The sequence below is a fragment of the Artibeus jamaicensis genome, unplaced genomic scaffold (genome assembly GCF_021234435.1).
Source record: "Artibeus jamaicensis isolate MK-2021 breed Jamaican fruit bat unplaced genomic scaffold, CSHL_Jam_final contig_3174, whole genome shotgun sequence".
Lineage (NCBI taxonomy): Eukaryota > Metazoa > Chordata > Mammalia > Chiroptera > Phyllostomidae > Artibeus > Artibeus jamaicensis.
In genome coordinates, this window is record NW_026521738.1 from 1,923,869 (window position 1) to 1,949,953 (window position 26,085).

General features: G+C 40.4%; 1 protein-coding gene across 16 annotated transcripts in view; it reads right to left on the minus strand.

Moving 5' to 3' along the window:
- Nucleotides 1-11,338: 11,338 nt before the first annotated feature.
- AAK1 (AP2 associated kinase 1) overlaps nucleotides 11,339-26,085 on the minus strand; it is a 166,020-nt gene continuing 151,273 nt past the window's right edge. For 12 of the 16 annotated variants that reach the window (XM_053663303.1, XM_053663304.1, XM_053663308.1 and 9 more), the window contains one exon: nucleotides 11,339-16,426. In XM_053663303.1, coding sequence (XP_053519278.1) covers nucleotides 15,297-16,426 — 1,130 coding nt within the window. In that variant the 3' untranslated portion in view covers nucleotides 11,339-15,296. Of the gene's footprint in view, nucleotides 16,427-17,984; nucleotides 25,993-26,085 lie in introns of those variants that run through there. The other 4 variants (XM_037127286.2, XM_037127285.2, XM_053663314.1 and 1 more) reach the window with 3 other exon arrangements.

Consider the following 26,085-nt stretch of genomic DNA (forward strand, 5'->3'; position numbering starts at 1 on the left):
CCCTCCCCGACACTGCTTTAATCTTACCTCCTACCTCCCACAGCCAGACACATCTGCTTTACCCAAGTACCTTTCCTATTGTGAATCCATCTCCAGCTTCCCCCTCCTGCCATTCCTTAGAGACTTTCTCCAGTTGATTATTTTTTCAGTAAACTTTTTTGTTCTAGAATTCTATTTGATTTACAGAAAAATTGCAAATGTAGTAGTACAGACTGTTTCTGAATATCCTTACCCAGTTTCCTCTGGCGATAGCATTTTACATTACCATCATATATTTGCCACACTGAGGAACCAACATTAAGTAACCAGACTCCATAGTTTATTGGCATTTCACTACTTTTCCACTAGTGTTCTTTTTTTGCTCCTGGATCTTATGTGGGACATATTACATTCACTTGCCATGTCTCCTAGTGTCTTCTTCTTCTTTTTACATTACATTTTGTTGATTATACTATTGCAGTTGTCCCAATTTTTCCCCCCTTACCCCCCTCCACCCAGCAGCCCCCACTCCCTCAGGCAATCCCCCCCACACTGTTCACGTCCATAGGTTATACGTATAAGTTCTTTGGCTACTCCATTTCCTATACTGTGCTTTATATCCCCAATTTGTACTTCTTAATCCCCTCACTTCTTCACCCATTCCCCCATATCCCCTCCCATCTGGCAACCATTAAAATGCTCTTTGTATCTCTGTTCTGCCTTTGTTTTTCTTGTTTGCTTAGTTTGTTTTTTAGATTCAGTTGTTAATAGATATGTATTTTTTTGCCATTTTATTGTTCATAGTTGTGATCTTCTTTTTCTTAAATACGTTCCTTTAACAGCTCATATAATAATGGTTTGGTGATGATGAACTCCTTTAGTTTTTTCTTGTCTGGGGCAACTTTATCTGTCCTCCAATTCTAAATGATAGCTTGTCTGGATAGAGCAATCTTGGCTGTAGGTCCCTGCTTTTTGTGACTTTGAATATTTCTTGCCAATCCCTTCTAGCCTGCAAAGTTTCTTTTGAGAAATCAACTGACAGCCTTATGGGAATTCCCCTGTCAATAAATAACTGCTTTTTCTTTTGCTACTTTAAAATTCTCTTTGTATTTTTAACCCTTGGCCTTTTAATTATGATGTGTCTTGGAGTGGGCCTCTTTACATCCATTTCATTTGGGACTCTGTGCTTTCCAGACTTGCATGTCTATTTTTTCACCAAATTAGAGTTTTCTTTCATTATTTTTTCAAATAGATTTCAAATTTCTTTCTCTCTTCTCCTTCTGGCACACCTTTGATGCAAATGTTGGAACGCTTGAAGTTGTCCCAGGGGCTTCTTACACTCATTTTTTTAAATTTCTTTGTTTTTCTTCTTGTTATTCTGATTGGTTGTTTTTTCTGCTTCCTTATGTTCCAAATCATTGATCTGATTCTTGGTTTCATCCACTCTGCTGTTGTTTCTCTGTAAATAGTTCTTTATTTCAATAAGTGTATTATTCATTTCTGAATGGATCTTTTTTTATGCTGTTGAGTTCCTCACTAAGTTCCTTGAGCATCCTCATAGCCAGAGTTTTGAACTCTGCATCTGAAAATTGCTTATCTCCATTTTGTTTAGTTCTTTTTGGGGGAGTTTCAGTCTGTTCATTCATTTGGGCCACGTTTCTTTGTCTCATCATTTGGGCAGTCTCCTTGTATTTGTTTTTATGTATTAGGTAGAACTGCTATGACTCTGTGTCTTGGTAACATGGCCTAATGCAGAAGGAGTACTATAGTGTCTAATGGCACAGCCTCCCCAATCACCCAAGCTGTGTACTTGAAATGAGCCCTTCATGTGGGCTGAGTACACCTTCCTCTTGTAGTTGAGCCTTGATTGCTGTCAGCGGGTCAATGGGAGGGATTTACCCAGGCCAGTCAGTGCAAAGACTGGCTGTGACCACTGACCATCAACATCCACTCTCCATGGAGGATCAGCTGTGTAGGGGCAGGGTTGTGGTGCTCTGACATAGTCTGTAGCTCTCCATGGAGCCCTCAGGATCTGGGGTTTCCTGGCAGTTCAGGCCAAGGTCAGCCCCCATCTGTGTTTTGCCTGGGGTCACCCTACGTGATCTATAAAGCAATCTGCAGATGGCTGCTACTTGGGTTGGGCTTGGAGGTTCCCAGGTGAAGCCAAGCTGTGAACCTAGATTGGCTGTTGCTAGTGCTGAGCTTGGGGCCACTTAGCAAGAGGTTTGGTGGCTGGGGGCTCACTGAGGCTGGCTGTTGCTTGTTTGAGAGGGTTTAGGGAATTGTGAAGCATGAGCCAAGACCAGTCATTCATATGGAAAAGCCATTGTTAACAGCTTGGGTGGGCAGGTAAGTTGGGTGGGACAGAGCCTCACGGGATCTCTTAGGGTGGGACCAACAGTGCTGGCTAGATTGTTGGAGTCTCTGATATGGCTGGCACGTCCCTGCCAGCTCTGTGGCTCTGTGGCTCTGTGGAGGAAAGTTCAGAAAAGGGACAATGGCTTCTGATTACCTTGATGCCAGACACTTCAGTTTCTCCCTGTGTGCCACTGGTGCCTTTCAAGTTGCTACCCAAGTGCTGGAGCCCAGAGGGAGTGAGTCTGAGTAGGGGAGTCCATGTGTGGGTTCTTTAAGAGAAACTCCAGAAGTTTCATCCATCAACTCAATCCTCACTGGGTTTTGCAGCCAGAAGTTATGGGGACTTATCTTCTTGGCACTGGAACACTGGGTTGGGGGGCCTGGTGTGGGGCTGGCACTCCTTACTCCCGAGATATGCCTCTCAAAATTTTTTCCCATTACACATGGATGTGGAACCAGCCCATTGCATATCTCTGCCTCTCCTACCAGTCTGCATGCAGTTTCTTTAATTCCACAGTTGTTGGACTTCCATTCAACTCGATTTCTGACTGTTCTAAGTGATGGGTGTTTTATAGTTTAGTTGTAATTTTGATATGGTATGCAGGGGGGCAAGCTGTGTTTACCTGTGCCTCCATCTTGCAAAAAAGTCCCTTCCCTTTCTCTCTCCTAGTGTCCTTTGGGCTGTGACAGTTTCTCAGACTTCCTTGGTTTTGATGACTTTGATGGTTTTGAGGAGTGCTGGTCAGGTACTTGGTAGACTGTCACTCAGTGGGGATTTGGTTTGATTATTTACTTGGTTAGACTGGAGTTATGGGTTTTTGGGAGGAAGACCACAGAGGTGTGGACAAAAAAGGGGGTTCTATGGAAAGTAACCTCACAGGGTGATCTGATCATAAATTACTACTTTTTTTTTTGAATCCTCACCTGAGGATCTTTTTCATTGCTTTTAGAGAAAGAGGAAGAGAGAGAGAGAGAGAAGCATCAATTGGTTGCCTCCTGCATGTGCCTGAAACATAGTTATGCACCCTGATTGGGTATTAAACCGATAACCTTTTGGTTAAAGGGCAATGCCCTAAGCAATTGAGCCACACTGGCCCAGGCTGATCATGGTGGGGAGTCATACCCCAGGCTTATAGCTTCTTCAGTGAAACGCTTTGACCCAGCCCTGTCCATTGTTCTTGTGCACCTAGGTTAACACAGCTTTGAAATACGAGAAGTAGCACATACCTTTGAAGTGGGTATTAACCCTTAAGAGAGTACATATCTTGTTAACAATACTGTTTTCAAATTCATTTTAAAAAAAGCTGCAAAATGGTTATTCTTTGTAGCATTGGAGATCTCTCTCCCAGGCATATGTTGTCAGTTTAGCTCAAATATACTCTTATAAAAATTCTCTACAGGCCTGGAAGTTTCGTATGTCAACAGAAGTAAAGTGCCCTTCTCATCATATATCAAAGGTACATATTATTGCTACAACTTATCATTGTCGTTAACCTTGATCATCTGGCTGAGGTGGTGTTTGTCAGGTTTCCCACTTGTCAATTTGTACCCCCCACCCCACCTCTTTCAAACATCACTCTTTGGAACTAAGCCCACAAAGTGTGTAGAATAAGGCTCCACTTTGGGAGAGTGCGGGTGGGCGGTCTACGCAAACTGAAATTCTGTGTAAGGTTTTTATTCCCGATTTATTTAATTATTTTTATATCAGTGTGGGCTGTGGGCATTTACTTCATACTTTGTTGTAATCTAAAACTATGTTATTTATTTAGTTGCTCAAACTGTCCCATTATTAACTCTTGGGAGTCCTTTCACATTGGTTACTGTGTCCCTGTGACTATTCTTCCCATCTTCCTTCTCTCCACCCCACCTTTCTTTTTTCTGCCTTCCTTTCTTTTACCTTCTTAGAACTTCTTTACTTTCTGGTGCTACAAGATACCCTGCCCTGGTTCATCGTGTATATTTCCTTCTCCAGCCTTAGACTCAACCATTTCTCCCTGAAGCCCTGGTTCATTTCATTAGGGAATGTTATTTAGAAACCAAGCTCTGGGCACTGGGTGTCCTTGTGTTGCATTTACTTTTCATTCTTTCTCTTTTTAAAATTTTATTTTTCAATTACGGTTGACACCTAATATTATTTTATATTAATTTCAGGTGTACAGCATTGTGGCTAGACAATTACACATTATAATTTACGCTGTGATCCCTACTTTTCATTCTCTTACTGCTTCATCTTCATCTACTCCTTCTCTGCTGCTGGCATACAAACATATTCAAGTGTTTCCCCTCTCAACCTTTCATCCAGGTCCCCCCTGACAAGCTCCCTAGCTCTCTTTTTATTCCCACTCAAGCTCTTAGGGTGGTCTCATTTTATATTAATTTTAAAGTGCTATAGAAGAGATTAATAAAGTCTCAATTAATGGCCAAAATATGAAATAAATGCAAATATTAAAAATCACCAGGTAAAGTACAGTTTCACAGCAGGTGGGTTGCGGGAATTGCACCACTACAGCTGGTGAGTCAAACAGAAATAGCTGACACTGAGCACTTAAAATGGGCCACTCTCTGAAGCACATCTCATAAGGATCTCTGACATGGGCATTTAATATTATCCTTGTTTTACAGATGAAGAGATCAAGTGATTTGTTCAAGGTTACAAAGCCAGGAAGTGATGGACAAGTAACGTAAATCTGATGAACGTTTTTCTCTACCATTCCTCAACACCATGTGCTGGCTACCCTGTGTCATTAGTGTGAGAACCATGCTGTTATTGTCTTAGATCTTTGGAGAGTAATATTAGTGGCTGGATTAGTTTCCTATTGCTGCTAAACAAATTATCCAGACTTAGTGGCTTAAAGCAGCAAATTCATCCTCTTATAGTCTGGAGATCAGAAGTTTAAAGTCAGCTTTACTAGGCCAAAGTCAAGCTGTCAGCAGGCTTGGCTCCTTCTACGGCTCTGAGGGGAGAATATTTCCTTGTATTTTTCACCTTTTAGTGGTGACCTGTGTCCCTTGGCTTCCTCCGCCTTCAAAGTATTGCTCCAGTCTTTGCTTCTGTCATCACCTTGCCTTCTTCTCTGACTTCCCCTGTATCTCTCTGAAAGGACATGATGTTTATGTTGCCACCTGTCATCTGGGTAATCTCCCCACATCAGATCTTTAATTTAATCGCACCCGCTAAATCCCTTTGCCATACAAGGGATCATTCACAGATCCCAGGGAGTAAGACATGGATATATTAGAGGAGCAGAAATAGTGGCTATTGTGTTTTTTTTAATTCATTGATACTACAGTGTAATAATTGTCCTTTTCTATCTTAAAAATGTCATCTAAACATTTGTTCAATGATATTAGTAAGGGAACTGGAGAAAAAAACACATCCAAATCAATAATATTGAGATGCAAATTAGATATAATAAGATAATGGCTAAGGCTGCTTATTTAAAAATACATAAGTCTCTTAAGAAAAAAATCATCATACAATGTAAAGAAACAGAAATCAGATTGGTGTCCTGGAAGAAGGATCAGTGCAGCCATGGTGTGCCCTTAAATTGTGGATTAAAGTCCTTGTACGAAATGGGACCACTTTGTCCTTTAAAATGCATCCTTTATACCCCCTCCCCCACTTTACTACAATTGCTCTTGCTGAGATCATCAATGGCCACATGACTGACAAATCCAATGACACTTTCTGTCTTATTTGATCTCTCTGTGACACAAATGATCACTATCAGTCTTCAAATTTTTCCTCCCTTAGCTAAACCGTTATCCTTCTGTTTTTCTGCCTCTGTTTGTGGCTTAGTTTCTTTTGTGCCTTTTTCCCTCCACCCATCTTTTAAATCATGTGCCCACAGGATGTTAGGAATCCTCCTCATGCCACATTCCCATTCATTTACCCCATCGGCAGTCAAGACTTCTCTCCTGACCCATCCAGCTAATAGCCACCTGGGCAACTTCCCCTTGGTAGCCCATGAATAGGCGCATTTTGAACCACTGTGGCTGTTTCACCCACAGTTTTTGAATAGAGATATTTTATTTTATTTTTTAAGATATTTTATTTAAAGCCCTGGCTGGCGTAGCTCAGTGGATTGAGCACGGGCTGTGAACCAAAGGGTCACAGTTTCAATTCCCAGTCAGGGCACATGCCTGGGTTGCAGGCCAGGTCCCCAGTGGGGGCTACGCAAGAAGCAACCACACATTGATGTTTCTCCCTATCTCTTTCTCCCTCTCTATCTCTAAAAATAAATAAATAAAATATTTTAAAAGAGATTTTATTTATTTCTAGAGAGGGAGAAAGGGAGGGAGAAAGTGAGAGAAACATCAATGTGTGGTTGCCTCTCGCCCACTCCCAGCTGGGGACCCAGGCATGTGCCCTGACCCTTCAGTTGCAGGCTGGCGCTCAATCCACTGAGCCACGCCAGCCAGGGCTAGGATATTTTAAATGAGCTCATATTGATGACTTTTCATCAAGAAATCCTATTAAGCAACTCCATTAGGCCAATTTAATTCTTAGATCAATTTACTTAAGTAGTACATTTTCATTTTATTGTAATTATTCTCATTGGGATCCAGTCTTTTTATACATTTATGATAGAGATTAATTAGTTAATTTTTAGTTCATTTCAAATTTTACCAGTGGTATCTTTTGCTACTGAGTTCTGCTGAATTCAAATTTCCCAAGCCAAAATTTTGACTTTTAACAAGATTTCATTATTCAATTAATTTTTAATCATGTGCAATTTTTGCTGTTTTGAATCTTATTTGAATATTCCTACTGACTTGAATATTTACTCAAATATTCCTCCTGACTTGAAATTTACTTGAATATTCCCACTAATATTCATTGTAAAGTGACTGAATTAAAGCTGGCAGGTAATATTTAATTTTTGGTTAGTCTATGAGAAAACTGATCAATTCACCTCAGATAACATTAAGATTTCTCTAAAGAGTGAAAAATAGGGGAGGGAATCTCAGGGGAAAAAGGGAAGGGTTTACAGGAACAAGTATAAAGGACACATGGACAAAAACTGGGGGGGGGAGGAAATGGGAGGAAGTTGGGGAGGGCTGGGGGTGGGCTAGGATGGGAGTAAAAGACAGAAAATTGTACTTGAACAATAATTAAAACAAAATAAAAAAAACCCAAAGTAGGTCTGTGGGATCAAATCGTCCTGCTCAGAATGCAAGCTCTTTCTCTGGAGCAAGCCCACCCTTTTCCCCACCCCCTTCATTCTCCCAGGCCCACTCTCTCTATGGAGCATGCCCTGCTTCTTCCCCCAGGGATGTTTTCTTTGTCTTTATTTCTCCTACGCTCCAAAAGCCCTTCTTTTGCTCTATGTTTCCTAAGCCCATGAAGCCCAGCTGGCTTACTTCTTCCATGGCTCACTTCTACTTTTGCTAGTACTGAAGGGAAAAAAAGGTCCTGTTCAAAAACAAGATGACTTGGAAGATCTTGTAGAACTACTAATTTCACCATATCGAACTTTGGGAATTCCATATTTAGCAATGATCTTGGCCGAAACCTTAGCATTGAAGAACTGGGCTGCCTTCTGAAAGGAATACTTGGTTGTTTTGGGGCCTCTGGGTTAAGCTCGCATAAAAGTAGGTTGAAGAATTACTTGGTCTCCTTCCAGGTAAGCTGACATGCTAGCTTATGCCCTGTAGGTCTCACTACCCCAATACAGGGAAAGACACACTCAAAGGAAAATAGGTAATGAAGGAGGGGAAAAGATTTTTGTCTCTAACTTCCGAGAAATAGATCAAAACTATCTGCTCATGATGTGACCTGGCAGCCAAAGAGTGGGCTGGAATGGACATGTGTGAACAATGATGACTTCACTGTAGTAGTCAGTGGGGGTGGTAGATGCTGTTGAGTGAGCATGTGTACTGTGCGGCCATCACATTAAACATGAGCGGGTAGAGCAACAAATCTGCATCAAACTTTAAGTTAAGCTTGAACATTCCTTCCTGGAAACTGTTTGGGTGATTCAGAAGATGGCAGTCATGGGTAACTGATGACTGGCAGCTTCCTCATGACAATGTGTCCTCTCATACATCACATCTCATGCAGGTTTTTGGGAAAAACATTGAATCACTCAGGTAGCTCAGCCCTGCTAGAGCCCAGATTTGGCAGCCTGTGACTTCTGGCACTTCCCAAAACTAAAATCACCTTTGAAAGGGAAGAGATTTCAGACCATCAATAAGATTTGGGAAAACACAACAGGGCATAGTAGGAGAGCTGTGTGAGGTCCCAAGGTGCCTCCTTTGAAGGGGACTGACGCTTCATCGTCCTGTGTAAATGTTTCTTGTATCTTGTATCTTCTTCAATAAATGTCTCTACTTTTCATATTACATGGTTGGATACCTTCTGGACAGACTATGTACATAAATACATATGTTCCTCACCTGAGGACATGTTTATTGATTTTAGAGAGAGAGGAAGAGAGAGAATATCTGTGTGAGAGAGAAACATTGACCGATCAGTTGTCTTCCATATGTGCCCCAGCCAGGGATCAAATCTGCAACCTACGTTATATGCCCTAATTGGGAATTGAACTTAAAACCTTTCATGTACAGGATGATGCTCCAACCAACTTAGCCACCTGGCCAGGGCTATAGAACTATATTTAAAGATAGATTAATCAAACCTTATGTAAATCTTCAGAAAAAGTAGGAAACGTTGGTTTTACTCCTGCACATTATGTCAACACTATTTGGATCCCTGATTGTCTTTGAACGTTGTCTCTCTGAACCCAGCCTGTTACCAATTCCCCCTGAACCGTGGATGTCAAGCTCATTAAAAGTCAAGTATTACTGTTATTACTATTCTTAAACTTGGAGAGGAAATAGGCAGGCAGGTTCTTTCCCACAGCGGGAATTTTTTTAATTCTTAGGTATAATCCATTTCCCTCAAGACTTCTGTCTTTAGTTTCTTATGCTAGTATCTCTTCACATTAATGCAGCTCACATTCAGGTAACGGACTTATTTGAAGCTCACAGGGAAGTTTACATAGTAGGGAGCTCTGTGGTTGCCCCAGCTCAGTCTTTATGGCTCAGTTATCTTGGATTATTTCATTTATGTCTCCACATAACATTTGGAATAGAATGTAGGTCTCAGGAAATAAGAATGACAGCACTGAAAAGCAAGCAAGCAAGCGACCAACCAACCAAAAGTTGTTCTTTGAAACTTAAAAATGTAAAACTAGGCTTGGTACTAAAGTGAAAGGTGCTTATGGAGCTCTTCAATCCTAGGAACATCTGATATAAGAAATAATACAAAATGTAAATCATTTATTTTAATGATGTCCATTTTAATAAAGTATATGGGAGTTTACAACTCAAATAATTATTCATAAACTATCAGATACATAAGATAGATCACACAAAGAGTGCAATAACATAAACCAAATAGTTTGCAATTAAGAGGTATTGCAAAAACCATTAAGATTGACTTTATAATGGTCTTTTCCCCTTCCTTCCCCATGTTCCCAGCCATTGACATTGCATGTACATATTGTTTTGAGGACTGATGCCCTCAATATTCCTTATAGCTGAGTGAACCTCCTCATTCAGTCAACTCAAAATGCAGTCAGCTAAGGGACTTCACCTCTTCTGATGGAATGAGCATGGTCCTTGGCCTGTATTTGGTTTCTAGCCCTTAGAAGGACTTGAAAGAGGGGCTGTTTCAAAGTAATACCTTGCAGGCCTTGGGTGTTCTGGTCACTGTGTCCCTACCAACACCACACATGAGCCAAGAATTCAGTACAAACCCTACTGAGTTCATTCTTATGAATGGGAAAGCATGTTTACTGTGGAAATGAGGCTCAGGCAATGGCTGATTTTTTCTACCTTTATCTACAAGAACATTAGTTCTTATTCAGAGCTATTGGTAAAGGGAGCCAAATTTACTTATTCCAAATACAAACTATCATCTCTTGCTATTCTTTGGATGCCTTTATTAGGTCTTAACACCCTGGCAGAAAGCATGGGATACACACACATGCATGTGCACACACACACTCCATTCATACTGCCCAATCAGGAGTCTTTGGTAGACTCAAGAGAATACAACTAATTTACCATTTCAAAGTGAAAAGCTACATCATCTTCCACTCTCCAAGTCTCACTTTAACTGATATTGGTAAATACCATTTCCACAATTCTTGCCCACAGGAATCAAACAGATCCCTTTAACGTGCATACATGGTTCTATTACAATGTAATGCAAATAACATTGATTTGATTTCAAGAACAAAACATTGTTACTATAAACTCAACATATTGAGGTTGCTAGGAACTAGCTCAAGACTAAATTTCTTATGTAATTACAAGTTATGGGAATAGTGGACAAAGCCACCAGTGTGTTGGTTAACATTTAACTATTTTTATAACCCATTCTAGAGTCCCTTCACACATAAACTTGCCCCTGCATTCTAGGGCACTCTGGGCTGTGTTTCCTCATAGTAAGGATGGGATTCTGTCAACCTTTCTTCAGGTCCATAAGAAATGGGGAAGGTGAGCCATTTCATTCTTATTCTGAATTATTCCAGTGTGGTGAGATTATCACAGGCTAAACTGAAATTTAAGAAGAAACTGTTTACTGTAAAAAGGGAGGCAAATAAAAACATGATCATTCAATCATACCTCTTACCTACTTATTGGTATGGTTATAACAGGGGGATATCATGTGAGGAGATGAAGGGGGAACAGAAATAAGGAAGATGAGCCAGGAAGACTCACAGAAGTAAAGAAAGAGCAGGGAAGAGCTGTCTGGCAGTGTTTTAATGATGGGATCTTGGGCATTACATGTGGGAGGCCTGTTTCCTAATAAAAGTCAAGGTGCAAATGAGGCAGGTAGGACCAGGAAGTCAGAGAGTAAGGCGGCAATCTGGGAATTAAGACACTGCCCGTGTGTCTTAGCTGAGAAACTCCCACATCTAAGCTGAGCCAGCCTGCTGTTCTCAGCAACCTAGCAAACCTATTTTGTAGCAAAAGAACACAAAAACAATTCCCAACTGGACACTACTTTTTATTTTCAAGCATTTTGAAATTCCTCAACTGAACTTCATAAGTCACAAGTTTGCAAGTGTCCTGGTGGTTAAACACAAAAAGGAACAAAAATAAACAAACAAAAACTCCAACAAACTACAAGTAGCAGTTGACAAAGGCATCAAAAAAAAACCTAAGATTTTATATTACATGATTTCATTTAACATCTTCATGTTTATTCCATCAGGCAGGACTGGAGGATCAGAACTCGGCGGTGGCCGTGGCGTGTTAGGTGGCTCCTAACTCCTTAGAAGCTGTGGACCTTTCGGTGGCTCGCCCATGGTCCTTAAATCAAAGTAATCTGGATTCCAAATTTTTCAGAACATTTTGCAGTTTTTTTCAAAAACTGCTTCTGTGCAGACAGCAGCCATTCCACAGTGACTGGCATATGTTCTCCAATTCAAATCCAAAGACACAGAATGACATTTATTACAGGGACCTAAGTGACTTCATTTTAAATTGTATCCTTCCTGTTAGAGAATTTGATCTCACCCTTCTCTAGTTTACTATGTAATAAAGTTTCCTATTTGATATAATTCATACATATTATAGAATCTAGGTTTTGATGTATTTTCTTTATGGAATCAAATACAGCATGATTGAATTTCTATTGTCAGATCACTCTGGTAGTTACACTTATTTTAAATAAACCGAAATCAGTGAAATGTCTGTTGAACATCATATACACATGCTAAAAACACTCATATACATGTATTCTAAAACTTAAATTATATTATAAGATACTGGTATTTTTCCTTAAAGTTTAGAAACAAATATCTTGGTTGCCAAATTAAACTCAGAATATGGGCATATAAACACATACTCACTAGCCTATACATATGAAAACGTGAAGTCAATGAGTGGGTCCAAAATGAAAGAGTCTATGACCTAGATTCCCTTAGGTCCTGCCAAGCATCTGCTTTAGCAATGAATTTTGTTCATTCCATTTCCCAGCCCAACAAGGGTTTGGAGCTCAGGGCTGTGTGCGAGCCCAAGAAACAGATATGCTAAATATTTTTCACCACAAGTAAGAAAATTCATTATTTCAATAGCGCCTGTTAGTCAATTAATGTGAATTATTTGAGAGTTCATCAGTGCATGTTGTGATTCAATACTTTATTCTAAAAATATTCTGCACTCCACTGAAGTGAATGGTAACATGTGCCTGCACTGCCTATCGGAAGTACAAAGCAGTAACACATGAAACAAACCAGAACAAGAAGTGCAGTATTTTGTTGACTACATATATATTTTTCTCTTTAATGTTAACCTATTGTAGTGTAGTTGTTGGAAATATGTGTTTACTACTAATTCAACTCCAAGCTCCCTGAGCACTCCTGATTCCCCTAAAAATAAACTTTCCAGATTTCCAGATTCGGGCTGGCCTCCGGCAAGAACATTTTATCTTTTAATGATGCATTTACCATACATGACCCAAAGATCATTGCTGCATTCACTAGTTATTTGCTAATATTAATGTCCTCCCATAGTCAAAGCATTTTCATGTATCACTAAGAATACAACAGTAATTTGTGTTTATATTTCCTAAGCAAAGAAGGTCTTTAGAGTCTCCAACCATCATAGGTCTCTATGAGACTAAAAACAGGTTACAAATCCATGCTTGACAAATGATTCCACTACGTAACACAAATCACCATCACTTTACTGATTTTATCTTTGAGAACCTAAATGGCTGCTCGATTAGGAGGATGTGATCAAATAACCAGAGGAAAAACATTTTGCACGGCTATTACAGAGGTAATCCTGAATACTTGGAAGAGTGAATTAAGATCTTCTTTTCAAGGGTTTCTGATTTGGGGTGAAAACTCTCCTGAGTATTTCTAACCTCTTGGCTCCTGCCTTTGAAGGCTTTAATTGATAATGTCAAAGAGAAGGGTTCGAGGTACAGGATTCCATATGCATGAGCTAAAACTATTCACTCAAATTGAAAGAAAATTTTGCACTCACTATTACACGGAAAAGTCAGAGATGATCACTGGACAGAAAGAAACCTCTTAGAATGAACATTTAGCATCTAACGAAGTGAAAGACATTTGTTTCTGGCACAAAGAAACCTCAGTTGGAAAACCATTGCTGGCAGCCCTGAATCAGTGCCAATTATTCATCTTTTAACCTGGACATTTGAAATAGGTGGAGACAAACATAGGGAAAGTCTTAAAAAGCAGCTGTTTATAGTTTACTGCCAAGACCCACGAACTTCAAATTTAAGACTATCACACCTCATCAACTGCAACAAAATTTGACCTTCAGGCTTGATTCTTGGCTGAATTTCCAGGAAATCTTAAATCATTAATCTTGTTTGGTAAGCAACTTTCTCAATTTCTCCAGCTAATGGGAAAAAACTCCCTAACATTTACTATAAGTCACAGAAGCTTTCACAGTGAAACATGGTGTAGCAACTCCTCCCATTAAGTTGAATTTCCTCCGCAGAAGTCTTCCCATTGAGACATAAATTTCATTTTAAGGCACTAATAATAAAGGGCAGGAAAACAGCTAGGAATGAGTCAGACCTTTCCAGAAAGAGAAGACATTTCAAAAGCACAAATCAGTCATCTATCTGACTAACTTCAACATCTAAAGAGGAGGGAGAGTAAAGGTTTTCATGGCTACCAGATGCAGCTCTTTTCCATTCTCCCATACAAACTTATTTACAGTCTCGGATTTATATTTCCTCAAGAGGCAGTAGAAAAAGATGGTATGGATTTGGAACAAACAAATAAGCTACTCTAGTTTGTAGCCTACTCTCATCATTAATTAATTCTATAATGACCACATGGAATGCTCACACCCAGATTTTTAAGTACTTTTAAAAATTACTAAGACCATACACCGAGTGGTTGAAACTGCAATAAGGTACTCTTTTATATTGTTCTGAGGGGGAAATGTAGATAATTAATAAATTTTTCATGATCAGGTAAATGGAATTTGTTAATCACAAAGAGCGAATTGAGGAGAAAAAGAACTCTACTCAGAAGTCTACCTCAGCACGATTTCCTACACCTGCCACTGAAATTAATTTTGCGTACTGAAATTAATTTTGCATGAGAAAAGAACTAAGTAACAAAAGGGTTCAAGTAAGTTAGTGCAGGAGGCAAATGCCAGCAAATGAGTGATTGTGGAGGTAGGCCTGGTGGGACAGGATTATCCTAAAGAAAAAAATGCTTCCTGTGAGTGCATGCTCACATGCGTGCACACACCCAACCTGTGCACTAATTTACACAGTGGCATGGATGTGGGGAAGGCTCAACACTATGAGACACGAGCACATATATCTCATCTGTTTGCACTTCTAGACAGGAAAAGATCTGACACACATTGAACACCCACAGGTACACATGCACAAGGGCTGGCCTGGCTGGCTCAGACCCGGAGACAGATGCAGAGAATCCTAGAGCTGCTGGTTTTACAGGAATGACTATATCTGTAGGATTACACTTCCTCTTGAAATGCAGGATTTTCATCTTGCATCTCTTTCCAGAAATATCCCCTTTTCAAGAGTATTAAGTCCCGGCGGGACTGATCTTGATTTCTCAATGGACACGACTCACAACAGGACTGCAGGAATTAAAACTAGCGGTAACATGGCCCCTTTGAGGTTGGGTTCGTGAAGTGTTTCTGGATTTAAATAGTTTCTGGGGGAGGTGTGGGTAGCCATGTTCTGGGTAGAGGTGAAGATAGAAATGCCTGAAAGTCCAGAAATCAATATAAACAAAAGAAATGAGCATACTCAAAGGCGTTTTGCACCTGAGTCTGTTGACTGACATTCTGCTCTGACCCAGGGAACTGAAAGATGACAACTGATATACTTCTTGTCAGGAAGGCTCAGCAGGGGGAGCTGATGTGATAGGTTATTCAGGGTCGGGAAGAGAGAGAGGCCTAAGGCTCAGGTATTGCTCTTAAGGTTTCTGCTTGCCTGATTTTGAAGGAAATGGTGCTAAAGCAAAAGGATCAGCAGCTGGCAGCTCCGTAGTCCTGGAGGAAAGGGATGTGATGGAAACAGAGCCAGCTATGGACTGCTTGTTGGTTTGCGAAACAATTTTGTAGGCAGCAATGGGCTGGGCTTCGGGACTTGGCTCATCTTCTGGGCTATAGTGACGGGAGTATTTGGATAAAGACTGGGGAAGGAATGGTTTCCCAGCCATGGGGCCCGAGATAGCTTCTTGCTGGGGCTGAAGTCCTTTGTTTCTGTCATTAGGATGGCCCCCACATTCCAGGGAGGATCCCCTGGGTGAGATGCTATCAAGATGGTCTGCTGCTTGTACAGAATGGGAGGGGAGACTGGACTGTGGGACAAAACCAGGCATGGAATACTGAGATCGGACAGAGGCATACACTGCTCTGTCGAGGCCCGAGAGCAGAGCGACATCATCTGTCTGACTGAGAAGACTGGCCTGCACAGGCATCTCCTGGGAGGTGCTCTGGGCAACTGTTAACTCCTCCACACTTTTCTTTTTGGTAAAAGGAGCTCTCAAGAACACATCCGCCTCCTCTGGCTGGGAAGGAGCCACACTGCCCCTGGAGATAAATGGGGCTTTGGAGAAAATGTCCATTTCATCAGCTGAAACCCTTGAGCTTCTGAAGGGGGCCGTGGCAAAAACATCTGGCTCACCGACGCCATCAGTGACTGGTTGCATGAGGGCTTGAAATTGGTTCTTTCTTCCACCTTGCACTGCCTTTGCTTCCTCAGTGGAGACTTCTGGCTGAGTGAATGGGACAGCCGCTCCCAGCTTCCCCTGCGGAGGCTTGCAGCTCTCATCCTCGTCTTCGGACTCCATAAGGAGAGGTCGAGACCCACTGCAGTCTAGCATGTCCCCCTCGAGGTCAGTCCCTTCTTCTTCACTGCTGTGGAATGAGCTGTTGCTTGAAGGGCCATCTCTGGCCAAGTAGTCAGACTCTAAATTGTTCTGAGTTTTCACGTCAGGTACTCTGGAGGGGTCTGGATACAGGGGAAGGCCTTTAACACCAGCTGATTCTTTAAAGTGCTCTACAGTTATTACAGGACAGGGATTGGGCTCTCTCTGGAGACCTAGAAAAGCACAAAATGCAGAATTAATGCATAGGTCAGCTCAATGCTCCTTGGAACATTTAATGGCCAACCCACAGCGGTAACATCGTGGGACCAAATAATAGATGTTGAAAATGAAAAAGGAAAAACAGAAAAATAAAATTCAGGCAAGGAAACTGCACACAGACTGGAACACAACCAATCACTGTCTCACATTTTGGAACATGATAAGCACAATGTGCAGGAAAGGAAATGAAGATGTTAGGCACACAGACATTCAGCATAACTACCAATGCTCCTACTCGCGGGGTTAGGCACTGGCACCTGCTCTACCTGGCACTGGCTCATGATGGAATGAAAACAAACCCAGTCACTCGTCTCCACATGTACTGTGATGGTTCCAGAGTATGCAGAAATACTGTCTGGGACAAATTCAATTCAGTATCTGACATGTGGCCAGACTCTGAGGACATACCCTTCTTTTGTCCCCGAAAAGCAGCAAAACATGGCTGCTTGATAAATGCAAGTTTCCTTGATGATTGATCATAAGCACTACTCAAAGAGCACAAAAGTGCCTCAAATAGGAGTACTGAAGGCACTTGATCAGGGGAGGAAACATAAGCAAAGTCATATTAAATTCCAACTTCAGCTGGAGTTGCTCTGGAACTTTGTTTTCAGTCTTCTAAGTTAACAAAGGTTTCCTCTGCTTAAATGACTCCATCATAAAGTTCTTTAAGCAGGAGTGAAATGCATTGGAAATTACAGAAGTATTTGCAAACTCTAAAATACTAGTCTATTTCTATCTAGATAGAAGTGCCTCAGGGTGCTCTGGCTCTTAAAATCAAATAGACAATTATCAGAATGCAAGAGAGCTTACCTTCCAAGAAATATTAGCAGGTTAGAAGTATGTCATTGGGCACATGTTAGCAAAAGGGCAGGAAAAAGGCATATGTAACTAAGCAAGAAGAATCCAGAGAAAGGGTGGTTGGGGGTAAAGGTATCATCTCATGGGTCTCCCAACCCACCAGGATAAGAACATTTAGTACAATGATTTGGGTTCTTTAGGTGACTCGGAACCTCTGTAAAGAGGTGATTCAATCAGCCCCTCCCCTCATAACCCTCTTCTCTTCTATGCAAAGCATTAACTCATAGAAACTCTCGTTAAAGTTTCTGCTTAAATTAAGCACACAGAACACAGCAGAAGCAGCATCAAAATCAGTTTATTGGGAAACCAGTTGCTTAGAGACATTACACTGTAAAGAGAGGTATAGAGAGAGTCCTGAACACTTTAGATGCCATACCAAAATACTGTGCTTTTCTGAATCCTATAACTTTTTTGCTGTACTCCTTTTTAAATAGCTCTGACCTTAAACATTGTTTCCAGAAACAAAAAGGTGGTTTTCCCCCATTTTCATTTCCCTAACAGTTTAAATGCCTTTGATGAATTCCAAATTAAAGTCTTTGGGTGAAATACTGTACTGATGCCAAATGGCTTTCCGAATAGTATTTGAAGAGTATGTTGATCTTGAAGAGGATAAACTTCTCCTTGCATTATAGCTTTAATATGTGCGCTTGCGTGAGTGATACAATAGCATTAGTCAGAGAACAGGAAATAAATGAAACACCTTCTCACCTTCTCCCTTGCAACGTATGTAAAAAGCCATAATCCCAACCTCTCAGGAAATTATTCTGATATTAGATCTGTCACAGTGATTCCCAGAGGATGATTTCTGGGAGCAAATTCAAATGACAGGGGGAAAAATCTTATTTTTTTTCCAAAATAAGATTTGCCAAGCACAGTGGAATGAGAGGACCCCAAAATTCCTTGAACCATTTTCTAACATGGCATCACATGGACAGAGTTTTCAGTTGCCAAAACTAAGGCACAATTTCTTAACTTCTAAAACTACCCTGAAAGTTGAGGCTATTAAGCTGTTTCCGTGGGATAACAAAATATCTCTTAGGGAAAAAAATGGAGAATTTAGCCAAGTCAATGACCGTCTCTGGCATCGTACAGATCGCTAATGAAAATGAACACTAGTTTGATTGGACTTAGTGACTTCGAAAAATTTAAACTGAATTTGGTGAAATTAATTTGTGTGCAGAGATTACCCAAGAGCAGCTACCTATAGAACCTGGGCACTCTGGATGCCTGCAGTGCTAGACTGTTTCCAGAACTCTGAGCACAGGGCAAGGCTGCCCATACCCAGAGTTGGACAGGATGGAAGAACATGCCCACCTCATCAGAATACTTTCGTAAAAAAGTGGGCTCTTCGTCAGGTCAACTGGAAGCCTGCGAACTCGGACCCTATTCTATGACCTTCATGGTGAGTAATGGGAAAGTCATACTTAAAGTTCCAGCAACTTTTAAAATTCATGCACATACAAAAATACAGGTAAGATTGGGTTTGAAGGGAACACCTAACCTTCAAAACAAGGCCAGACCTGTTTCCTGTCTTTTTTAGCATGAATCTGCTTCTAGGATCAGAAAAATACATATAAAGGTTTCTCCTGAGAAGGCCAAGCCTCTCTACCTGGTCATTCTTGTTAGAAGAGGCGCAGTGTGACCAGGGCAGAGAGCAACCACCCACTGTGAGGCTCAGCGCCTGGCACTCTGGGGACCCAAACATTGCTGGGGGACTTGGAAAAGCACAGACAACCACACTCCCTCAAGGAATTCTGGTGGTGGCAGCACAAGAAACAAGGTAGTCAAGAGAAGGAGAGATTCTAAATAACTGTAACCAGAGGATAGACATTAAGTCTGGCTGGGAGTTAGAGGTCTTTTTTGGTATATGAGTGTGTTCTTGTAGGGAAAGCACAGGGTCTCACGGTGAACAGTCCTTGTACATGAAGACAGCCTTGTACCGTCAGGAAGTATGTTTGAAGTAGTCTGCCTACTAGCAATGAAGGGTTTATATTAATTTGACCTCACACCTTGGTCTAGGTCCTTTGGCAACCAATGGCATGCGTGGCAGATGCCCTATGACCACAAAGCTCAATAGAGATTGACAGTTGTTCCCAGGAGGAGGGGCTTAAGCCCAGGACCTGGCCTCACAGTCTGCACAAGGGTCTTCCACGCCATGAAGCTGAAGGCAGGGCATTTTGTTCTAATTTCCCCTAACTGGGTCATGTCTCTTTTTATTTTGGCTTATCACATCAAATTAAACAACAAGTCAAAACATTTCTTTTTCTTGCTTCCCTGTAGGGTCGTGTGCCAGGTTAAAGTTAAGCACACATTTCAAAACTCTGTTTTAGTCTATTTAGAGGCTGCAAGTTATATAGATTTAGTAAGCGCTCATATGCTTCAGAAAGTAGGGAAAAGATTTCTCGAAAGTATTTGATGACTTGGCAATTATCTTTACTAATTCCCTGTTAAGTTCCAAAGCAGTGACTGGTGTTGAATGATTTGGGAAAGGTTTACTCTGAAAATTTTATCAGACGGACATAGTGAGGGTCATCAACGTGCTTTCTAAAAAAATTAAAATCTAAATCTGAAGACTTAAGTTTCTAACTGGATGTTTGTTAGTATAATATATCATGCACAACCAGAATTTTATTTTTCCCCATACTATAAAACTAAATACAGGGAGTATCAAGGACACAATTCTTGCCATAAAACTGAAAACGAAGTATTGAAAAACCTACTCATATACATAATTAGCAAGTAGAAAGCAAATATCCCTGCACAAGAACTTCAGAAATGCAGCACCAGCTGCAATTCACACTCTGGAGCCAAATCGGGGAGTCAAGAGATGTACATCAAGCTAATACCTTCCATGACCTTTTTGGCTTAGATGATGAAATTAAGCATTTGGTCCTACCATATGCTGTGTAGTTGCATTAAAACCCATGACTGGGGGAATAAGGGATTTGATGGAAGCCAACACTGGCTTGTGATGCTGTGTATCTCAAGCCAAAGGAGCAATTAAATGAAAGAGATTTCTCCCTGGGCATAAAACTGCTGTTCCAACATAAAATGTTTTATTAAACTGGCCTGCGTATATTAAAGATTAAATTAGAGGAGAGCTGCAAATCTGCGCTCTATTTTACAGCCCCGTGTCTGGTGATGTCAACTGCAGGCGTGCAGGGGTTTCACTCTCCCTGACCACAAGAAGCGGCCAGGGCAGCCGGGACTCACTAAACTGTCCTCGGCATGTCTCTCACACGTGTCCACACTTCCCTCATGCACAGGTACTTACTGTCGCTCAACAATGTGTTTAAATCCTTTTTGCAAAAGTGGGTTTTCAGCTCAGGAAAACAACAGCTATTTTTAGTTATTTATATCTCTGCACATCAATGCTCCCGTTTGAACAGATAAAAGTCTTTATTCCCCTGTATGTTTACATAAGAAATTTGTTTACAGACTTGTTTTTTATACAATACTTGTATAGCAATGTTCCAATTTCACATTTTTACTGCATAAGATAGCATCATGTACCTCAGTTTGCTCTGTCTTCTTGGGAACAGCAGGATAAAGACCTGCGGTAAATACACATCCACGTGACCAGGGGGTGGTGCAATAGGGCAGAGTGGAATACTGGCAGGAAAAGAGTACATTCAGACACTGCATCAAAGTGGGAGCCAAGAAAGTGTCTTCCATTCTAGCAACTACCACCATTTGGTAACTCTGCATTACCCAAACACCTCCCTGACCCACCTCGGTTTAACGGTACCAAGGAGAAACAAAATAGTATCTCGCTACGGATTACTTAAAATGGAGGCCATTGGGATTCATTCTTACTCAAATAACCCAAGCACATCCAGGAACATCACTAGCCTGGACAAGAAAAAGGCTAACTCTGGGTTGGCAAATGTACAGTCTCTAAACAGGAATAAAAGATAGCTTTTATAATATCTGGAGTGCTTCTACAAAGATTCCATTTCAAATATCCATGTGATAGTGTTTCTCTGTTCTGCTTGGCAGCTTGTAATTTGCTAATTCAGTATTTTGGGCAATCCTGACTTTTTTTTTTTTAAAGGAGGCTATCCTGTCATTTTTATCCCCAAACTCCTAAGTTAGTGGCTACAGGATCTGGATAATCTGTACAAACTGAGAAAGTTAAAGACTCATGGAGCTCACAGGCAAACTTCATCACAGAAACTTTACTTTGGCCCAAGGCACCTACAGTGCGCATTTGTTCGGCTGGATCAGATCCCTCCAGACCACCGAGATGCTTCCCACAGCCCTGCTGAAGGCAAACCCATTTCTGACCTGGGGGAAGACTGGGTTGGTCTCAATCAAAATGGTCAATTCTCAGCCAGGAGAGTGGGAAAGAGAATTATAAACAAAATCGTTTCATCTTGAGAAAAATAGGTTCTTTTTTTGGTTTGTTCCCCTATAATTATTAGCAATCCAGGTTCTATAATTCTATTTTAGGAAGAGCCAAGTCCATTACCAAATGATCCTGAACAAGGTGACAACCTGTTTTGGAGCCATTTTAAAATATATATCTTTCAATTCTCTAAGCCATACTAAAGAGGCAAAACCACAGATATTCCCTTGTTCAGAATATCAAGGAAATTAAGAATGACCACTGTCACTTTCCATTAAGGTTCCATTAAGAGAACTATATAAGGTTCTCTTCGGGAATTTTCTGTGGATTACTCTCTTTACTATCTTCAACAGTAACCACTCTTCATCTTAGGGTGGCGATTTTGCTTTTGGAAATAGTGGTAGAAGCAAGTAGATCTAGAAAGACAACATATTTTCACAGGCTGAAAATGACACCAATTTAGATAAGAATGCAGCTGATTTTCTTATACTTTATTACCTTCCTTGATGCCACTTCTAAGGAGAGGAGTTTCAAAAATATCTTAAATGATGGAAGCATCATTAGAATAAATATACCTTCCCAAGTTAAACCAGGGGACAATAATCAATTAAATGTCAGCATTCTGATATGTCTGCTAAAGTAATCATTAATTATAATCATATTTATAAGTGACCACTTAAACCTTATCTCCTGTGAGGCCTATGTTTTTAAAAATACTGGGACTTGAATTTGGCAATGTAGTAATTAGAATGCTCTAAAGGGGGAAAAAAACCTCATTGTGATGTTTTCTGGTTTAGTTACTATTTTTGCACAGTTAGAATAAAAGCAAATCAGAAACATATGCTTACATGATATGCATACACTTTGCTGTACATTGGAAACCAAAACAAAATAATATTGAATGCAAACTATGATTGAAAAATTAAAAAATAAATTAGAAAATATGATCTCCAATTGAAAAAAGAAAACATATGCTTACAGTATTTGTCCATTCTTATAAAGCATATCACTGATGACACATTTTTTAAAGTACTGAAATTTGGTACAGTTTTGTTGCACTCTGTGTGTGTAATGTTTAAAAGAGGAACACCTATGGTTTCTTTTTTGAAATAGAATTATAGAACTTGGATTGCTAATAATTATAGGGGAAAAACCAAAAACTTATTTTTCTCAAGATAAAATATTAATTTTGTTTATAATACTTTTTCCCACTCTTCTAGCCAATAGTTGGTCATTTTTATTGAAACCAACCGCAAAACTCTGCCCTATTTAGGCCTCTATTCAGATAACCACGAAAGAGCAATGCAGGTTAGTAAAAGCCCATTATAATTTTCTAAAATGTAAATGCTGCTACAGTAAGAACTACATTAGATAACTGGAGAACATCAGGATATATAAATCCTTCATAGTCCTTCCAGAGCATAATAACATATACTTAGAACCCTAGAATTCTATAATCTTAGAACCATCTAGTCCCAACCCATCACTGTGTAAATAAGAACAGTAGCTCTGAGGAGTGACATGCCTGCTTAAGGTGATTCAGACAGTGACCGGCAGAGGTCAAGGGAAGATCTCAGGTGGTCTGTCCTGCACAGGCCTCTTCTTCACTACCCTGCCCTAGGTCCTACACCTGTAAAATGAAATGGGTAGACGAGAGGATGATCTCTAAGGTCCCTTTTATAGCTCAGTCCATAGTTCCATAGGTCTATTAATTATCAGCACACTACATTCATCTCAAATAAATCCTTTTAGCTTAGGGATAATGCTATATATCAAAGGCTCCATTTATCAGGTCACACTCACTTTATTCCTTAACAGAAAAATAGTTATCCCCTTTGAGACCCTACTCCTAAAGCATTTCATGTCATTATCTACCTCAGGTCTCCGCATCCTGTCTCTGGCTTTTAGTCTATTCTTTTCATTAACAGCCTATACTAAATTTTATTGAGCCAGATGACTAGATAAAACATCTCAATGCAATTAAAGTAATACATGAAAGGCACAACTTAGAGACATCTAATTTCTAAGCTGTACACTCCATGGTTTCAAGAAACTAGATATTTCATTATATTTCTAACATATATGTATGAAAAAATCAAACTGGAAAACACAGGCATAAAACATATTCTTATTTAAAAATAAACATTTCCTTCATTATCTATACATTTTTTCTATGTCCAGGAAAAAAGAATACAATTTTGATCTTCACTAATATTCCTGACCATAAAGGGGCAAACCAAGTTCCATTTTCACTGCTATTTAATCATGAAGAGCTCTTCAAAGATGTCTTTTTAAATCCTTAGCAGGAAGGATATGCCTTCCTCGATTTTGAAAATGATCCATTATCCTCATAGAGGCCTTTACTAAGCTCATCTAGTTTCAGCTGGCATGGGAAGTATTTAAAGCCAGAAAGAAGCCTGAGAGATTGAGACTTCTCCTCTGATGCCTTTCAAAGCTGCTCCCAGGCCGCTGAGGTTAGAGCCTGTCCTCCAAAGTGCAGTGCTTTGCACACTGGTGTTGCTCTTCAACTTTCTTTTCCCCCTTAAAGTGCAAGTGTGAGAAAGAAGAAACAAAAATACTAGACAGAGAAACAAACAAGTGGGCTTGGAATTTTATCTGTACAAATCTGACCAACTAAGAGTTTCCCTTCTCATCATGGAAAACGGCACTCGAGGAAGAAAACCACAATGGGGTTTTCTGTGCCCACCTCTTTTCAAAAGGGTGATGTTGGAAAACCGCTTTCCATGTAAGGAAAGAAATACCCCTAAATGAGTAAGGACATATACAGAGGGTGACCATGAGGCATGTTGTTATTATGTCAGTGCAGGGTCCTTTATTTATTTAATGAACAATATTCTAAGGTTAGTGGGGAACTATGCTTTATTTTTCAGTCTAGGAAGCCAAGGAAAACCAGCTGAACATATTTCATTGGCTGCACCCTTCAATTCAAACAAACATCAGCGAGAAAGAAGGGTAAGTAGCCAGAGTCAAACTGTGCCTAACTTGTCAGAACACTTATTTCTTATTATCTGAAAATAAACAACATGCTTATTCTACAAAGACAGAGGACCTGCTGAAAGCTTATAGCAACACACAAGTCTACTCAAAATGATTCCATATGTTACATTGTAGGATTGCCATGTAAAGTTATACAAGGGAAAGAGATCAAAACCCTGTACAGACACCTGATATCGGACTTGAAACGCCAAGTGGAAACAGAACTATTCGGCATCTTCATTTATACACAATTTACAATATTTGATTCAAAATAAAAATCACAAGAAAAATACATCTGTTTCTGCTACAATTCCTTCCCCTCCCCTATTCAACCCCCCTCCCCAGTGAAAAGTCTTCTAATAAAAGGTATCATATTACCACCATTGTCTTGTTTTGGTCTAATTCTGAGATCCCAGCTTGGGATGGTTAACATGAGAAGGAATGGCAATACTTGGGATTTATATACTGTACACATTTCATCCAAGGATCTCAAGTACTTGCAGTCACGTCTCCAGATCTGAGAAATCGCGGTTCAATGGAAGCCAGAATGCTGGACGGATGCTGGGCAGGCTGCATGGGGTGTAAAATCCCTTGGCTAGGTCTACGATCAAACAGGGTCACAGTTGGTTGGCTAGAGCTCGGCTCACTTTCTCTTTTCAAACATATACCATCGACCAGTCATTTTTACCCTTCTCAAACCACACACCTGTCTCCAGGCTACTGCCTAGAGTTAAGACCAACTGAAGAAGCCAGGTCTTCACAATAATGCAGCAGGATAAAAAAGCAAAAACAGAGAAACACATTCATCAGCATCTGGCCAAAGGAGACAGGGGTTGGGAGGATTGACTTGGGAGGCCATTCCTAGCAAGAATGAGGCAAAGGTGTCAATTCACTAGTTTCAGTTACAGAGAAGCTTTTGGTGGAGTTGATTCCAGCAGAGGTGAAGCTTATGGCATCTAGTGCTTGATTTAAGACAATGCTATTGAAGAAGGGTAATGAGAAAACACAGCAAATGAACAGGGAGGAACTGGCCAAGGAATATCTGGAGGGCCAAAGTGATTTTCTTTCCTTATCATTTCTACAGAGAAGGCAAGGGGCAGGAGATAAGGGCTACAGGGCTCCTTATTTGCAATTTAAAAAAATCATTTTTCTTATAATTCCGTAATGAAAATGTGTATTACGGTATGAAGGTTACAGAACTGCATCTGCTACTGGGTCACGGCTACAGGTCTATGAGCTGATCCACCAGCAGTAAAGACCTGGCTAGGTTGGGAAGGCTGGACTCAGAGCTCCCACTGCTGTTTCTAGAGTGCCCACCTGGAAGTGGAGAGATAGGAATTCAGTACAAAACACAGAGGGTTAAGGTTTATATGTGCAGAGTAAGCAAAGGAGAAAAAACAAACCAAAACA